This window comes from Pelophylax lessonae (genome assembly GCF_965119305.1).
Source record: "Pelophylax lessonae genome assembly, chromosome: 3".
Taxonomy (NCBI): domain Eukaryota; kingdom Metazoa; phylum Chordata; class Amphibia; order Anura; family Ranidae; genus Pelophylax; species Pelophylax lessonae.
The window spans coordinates 666,976,605-666,982,604 of NC_138770.1; the positions used below are offsets into that span (position 1 = coordinate 666,976,605).

The window sequence follows — 6,000 nt, forward strand, 5'->3', positions numbered from 1 at the left end:
TTACAGGTAATTGGCCGCTAGACTGCTTTTACATGCAGTGGGAGGGGCCTCCCCCCCCCCACCGCCGCCTTCCGCAGCCTTCCATGGTTTTTCTCTGGCTCTCCTGTCCCACCGGTTAACCCGAGAGTGCAGCCGGTGGTTCAATTATCTAACCATAGAGCTAATTGGAGATGAGAATGGCTCCAATCATCTCTATGGCCTAAGATGCCGGAGGCTACGAGCATTTTATGACTTCTGTTTCGCCAGAAATAAACAGGGCCATTGGGAAATTGGGAAAGTATTTTATCACACCAATTTTGGTGTGGTCAGATGCGTTAAGGTCAGAGGAGAGATCTAGAGTCTAAAAGACCCCAATTTTTTTAAAAAAAAAAGAGTACCTGTCACCACAGATTGCTATCATAGGGGATATTTAAATTCACTATGATAACAATAAAAATGATTTAAAAAAAAAAAAATTAAAGGAAAGGTGTCAAAATAACATAAAAAAGCAAAAGAAAAAAAAAAAAAAAAAAATTGAGCCCCCCCCCTTACCCCCGGTGCTTGCGCGCAATGGCGCACGCAAGCGGTGGTCTAGTGTCATATGTAAACCACAATTGCAGCATGCATGTGAGGTATCGCCGCGATCGCCAGATCGAGTGCAGTAATTCTTGCAGTAGACCTCCTCTGTAAGTCTAAAGTGGTAACCTGTAGAGACTTTTAAAGGTTTTCAAAAATGTACATACGTTTTTGTCGCTGCGCAGGCATGCGCAATTTTTAAAGCATGTCATGTTAGGTGTCTATGAACTCGGCATAAGATCATCTTTTAAATTTTACCCAAAAAATTGGAATTATATAGTGTATTTGTGCAATAAATTAAAAAAAAAAATGTATTTTTTTCGCAAAAATTGCGTTTGGAAAATCTGTGCGCAAATACCGTGTGACAAAAAAATTTGCAACACCCACCATTTTATTCTATAGGGCCTCTGCTTTAAAAAAATATATAATGTTTGGGGGTTCAAAGTAATTTTCTAGTAAAAAAAAAATATTTTTTCATGTAAACAAAAAGGCACAGAAAAGGCTTGGTTTTCAAGTGGTTAGAAGAGTGGGTGATGTGTGGATAAGATTGAGCAGAAAATGCCGGGACAGTTCAAACACCCCTAATGACCCCTTTTTGAAAAGTAGACACCCAAAGCTTTTTTCTGAGAGGCATGGTGAGTCCATGGAGTATTTTATATTTTGCCACAAGTTTCGGGAAAATTATTATTTTTTTTTTGTTGTTGTTTTTTTACAGAAAGTTGTCACTAAATGATATATTGCTCATGCATGCCATGGGAATATGTGAAATGACACCCCAAAATACATTCTGCTGCTTCTCCTGAGTACAGGGATACCACATGTGTGAGACTTTTTGGGAGCCTAGCTGTGTACGCGCCCCCGAAAACCAATCCACATCTTCAGGTTTTCTAATGGCGTAAATTGCTGATTTTACCCCTGACTACCTGTCACAGTTTCAGAGGCCCTGAAATTTCAAGATGGCACAAAACCCCCCCAAATGACCCCATTTTGCAAAGTAGACACTCCAAGCTACTGGCTGAGAAGTATGGTGAGTCCATGGAATAGTTTATATTTTGCCACAAGTTTCGAGGAAAAAACATTTTTTTATTTTTTTTTATTTTTTTACACAAAGTTGTCAGTAAATGATATATTGCTCACACAGGCCATGGGTATATGTGAAATGACACCCCAAAATACATTCTGCTGCTTCTCCTGAGTACAATGATACCCCATGTGTGAGACTTTTTGCCAGTCTAGCCGCGTACAGGACCCGGAAAACCAATGCGCACCTTTAGGCTTTCTAAGGGCGTAAATTGTTGATCTCACTCCTTACTACCTATCACACTTTTGAAGTCCATAAAAAGCCAAGATTGCACAAACCCCCCCCAAATGACCCCATTTTGCAAAGTAGACACTCCAATCTATTTGCTGAGAGGCATGGTGAGTATTTTGCAGCTCTAATTTTTTTTGGAAAATGAAGAAAAAACAGGAAAATGCATTTTTTTTCCTCTTTTTTCAATTTCCAAAACTTTGTGACAAAAAGTGAGATCTGCAAAACACTCAACATGCCTCTCTGCAAATAGCTCAGGGTGTCTACTTTCCGAAAAGGGGTCATTTGGGGGGGGGGGGGGGGGGGGTTGTGCTGTCTTGGCATTTCATGGCCTCCAAAACTGTGATAGGTAGTCAGGAGTGAAATCAACAATTTACGCCCTTGGAAAGCCTGAAGGCGATGATTGGTTTTCGGGGTCCTGTACTCGGCTAGACTGCAAAAAAGTCTCACACATGGGGTATCCCTATACTCAGGAGAAGCAGCAGAATGTATTTTGGGGTGTCAGTTCACATATACCCATGGCATGTGTGAGCAATATATCATTTACTGACAACTTTGTGTAAAAAAAAAAAATATTATTTATAATATATATATATATATATATATATATATATATATATATATATATATTTCCCGGAACTTGTGGCAAAATATAAAATATTCCATGGACTCACCATGCCTCTCAGCAAATAGCTTGGGGTGTCTACTTTCCAAAATGGGGTCATTTGGGGGGGTTTTGTGCTATCTTGGAATTTTAGGGCCTCCGAAACTGTGACAGGTAGTGCAGAGGTGACATGCACAATTTACGCCATTAGAAAACCTGGGAGTGTTGATTGGTTTTCGCGGTCCTGTACACAGCTAGGCTCCCAAAAAGTCTCACACATGGGGCATCCCCATACTCAGGAGAAGTGGCAGAATGTATTTTGGGGTGTAATTCCACATATACCCATGTCATGTGTGAGAATTTTATCTTTTAGTGACAACGTTGTGTAAAAAAAAAAAATAGTAATATTCCCAAAACTTGTGGTAAAATATAAAATATTCCATGGACTCACCATGCCTCTTAGCAAACAGCTTGGGGTGTCTACTTTCCAAAATGGGGTCATTTGGGGGGGTTTTGTGGTATCTTGACATTTCAGGGCCTCCTAAACCGTTAGAGGTAGTGAGAAAATGCAATGAAAAATGTATGCCCTTTGAAATTCTGATGGTGGGGATTTGTTTTTGTGGTCCCGTACACAGCTAGGCTCCCAAAAAGTCCCACATATGTGGTATCCCTGTACTCAGGAGAAGCAGCAGAATATATTTTGGGGTGTAATTACACATATACCCATGGCATGTGTGAGCAATATATCATTTCAATGACAACTTTGTGTAAAAAAAAAAAAAAAAAAAAATTTTTAGTCATTTTTCAAACACCTGTGACAAAAAAATGAAATATTCAATGAGCTCAACATGCCTCTCAGAACATTCCTTAGGATGTCTACTTTCTAAAAAGTGGTAGTTTGGGGGGGTTTTGTACTGCCCTGCCATTTTAGCACTTCATGAAATGAGATAGGCAGTCAAAAATTAAAGCTGCGTAAATTTCTGTATTTACACCATAGTTTGTAGACGCTATAACTTTTGCGCAAACCAATAAAAATACGCTCATTGAATTTTTTTTTGTCAAAGACATGTAGCTAAATATATTTTGGCCAAAAAAAAAAATACATAAATTGAGTATATTGGATATTTTTTAAAAGACAAAGTTGAAAATGTCATTTTTTTGCAAAATTTTCGCTCTTTTTTTATTAATATCGCAAAAAATAAAAAGCGCAGAGGTGATCAAATACCACCAAAAGAAAGCTCTGTTTGTGGGAAAAAAAGGACGTAAATTTCGTTTGGGTACCACATTGCATGACCGCACAATTGTCAGTTAAAGTCACGCAGTGCCGAGTCGTAAAATACCCCCTGGTCGGAATGGGGGTAAAATCTTCCGGGGCTTAAGTGGTTAAAAAAAAAAAAAAAAAAAAAAAACACCAAAAAAAAGGACAGAAATCTTTCCCTTAGTTAGTAAACGCAATAACTTTTGCGCAAACCAATCAAAATACGCTTATTGCAATTTTTGATCTTTACATTTTTTTGGGGGGGAATTTCATATAAAAAAAATGTGAAAAATATTGTTATTTTTTTTAAAATCGTCGCTCTTTTTTTGTTTATAGCGCAAAAAGTAAAAAAATCGCACAGGTGATCAAATACCACCAAAAGAAAGCTCTGTTTGTGGGAAAAAAAGGACGTAAATTTTGTTTGGGTACCACATTGCATGACCGCACAATTGTCAGTTAAAGTCACGCAGTGCCGAGTCGTAAAATACCCCCTGGTCGGAATGGGGGTAAAATCTTCCGGGGCTTAAGTGGTTAAAAAAAAAAAAAAAAAAAAAAAACACCAAAAAAAAGGACAGAAATCTTTCCCTTAGTTAGTAAACGCAATAACTTTTGCGCAAACCAATCAAAATACGCTTATTGCAATTTTTGATCTTTACATTTTTTTGGGGGGGAATTTCATATAAAAAAAATGTGAAAAATATTGTTATTTTTTTTAAAATCGTCGCTCTTTTTTTGTTTATAGCGCAAAAAGTAAAAAAATCGCACAGGTGATCAAATACCACCAAAAGAAAGCTCTGTTTGTGGGAAAAAAAGGAAGTAAATTTCATTTAGGTACGGCGTTGCATGACCGAGCAATTGTCAGTTAAAGTCGCACAGTGCCGAATCGCAAAAAGTGGCCTGGACGTAAGACAGCAAAATCCTCCGGTGGTAAAGTGGTTAAAGATAGTGGACACAAACCCTCTAACAGTCCAGTATGCCTGAAATGTTGGTAGGGGGGTTCCTCCTTACTTTGTGACCATTTCACTGAAAGTGATTGTAAACCCTTACATATATCCAGTGAAGTGACGGGCTTTAGGTGATATGCAGAGATGAAACAAATCCTCTTATGTAAGTTGTACCTGTTTATCTGCAGTCCCCTCTCTTCTACATCCGTTCAAAATGCAGAATTTATAACGCTTGTCTGAGCATTCAGAAAGCAGGGGGCAGACAGCTGAAGTTGCACTCCTCAGAGCTCAGCGAGTAGAGTTCTGAGAGCTGATTGGAGGGAAGAGACAACCCCCCTCCACACAGCACACAGGAACAGAGCTGAGGCCATCAATCAGCTGAAGATCCCTCCCCGGTCATCTTTTTCCGCTTGGCGTCAGGAAAAAAAAAATAATTCACCTGGGTGTTCCGGAATCGCAGGCGATTACTTCTAATGGCACCCTAATCATGGTCCGATTTTGCCGCGGTAAATCACGCTGCAATTGCGGCAAATTTGCAACGTGTGAAGCTTATCGCTCAAAGAAGGTCCATGATTTAGGTGCAATTAAAAGCAGGGCATTGCAAACACGTACTGCCAGCGATTCTGGAATGTCCAGGTATGAACGGAGCCTTAGTGATTTCTTTTTAAATTCAGAGAAGTACACACTATAGAGGGATATGCTTTGTTCATATTTAATGTCTGAGGTTTACAACCACTTTATTTCCCTAATCATAGGAATTAAACTCAGTCATTAAGTGAGGAGTGTCTGTACCCTATTTTACTGTACAAGTAATGACAAAAATTCAGTACAAAAATAAAAAAAAAAAACACTTCCACTGCCAAGTTAGCGTGGCCCATTCAATGGTCACCTTGTTGTAAGAAATCCCAGCAGAGCATTGAAAGGTCGTCTCTTCCTCAACTGCCGCCCTCATCTCCTCTACGATGATGGCTGCAACAGTCAGATTCAGCTCAGGACTATGAGGAGTACCCAGGGGGAGAGACTTCAGCCACTGCTTCATCCCCAGACAGCGCAGATCCTCTGAAAGACAACACAGTCAATTAGAAAAACCACTGCATTTGTTTTTCCTCTCGTCATACAGTGGTGAATTTACTAAAAAGGCAAAGACTGTGCGCTTTGCAAGTGCAGTTCACTTTCCTTAGTAAATGTGAATTAGGTAAAGCTTCACTTTGTAAAGAATACAAGGAAAATAAAATGAAAGGTAAAAAAGAAAAAAGAAAAAAAAAAAAAAAAAAACACAGCATTTTTGCTTGCATGTGATTGGATAATATAAATCAGAAGAGCTTTACCA

General features: G+C 39.0%; 1 protein-coding gene across 1 annotated transcript in view; it reads right to left on the reverse strand.

Annotated features, from left to right (window-relative positions):
- The window catches only part of POLH (DNA polymerase eta), a 37,971-nt gene that overhangs the window by 22,130 nt on the left and 9,841 nt on the right, over window positions 1-6,000 (reverse strand). The window contains exon 4 of the mRNA XM_082248958.1: window positions 5,560-5,729. Coding sequence (XP_082105084.1) covers window positions 5,560-5,729 — 170 coding nt within the window. The remainder of the gene's footprint in view (window positions 1-5,559; window positions 5,730-6,000) is intronic.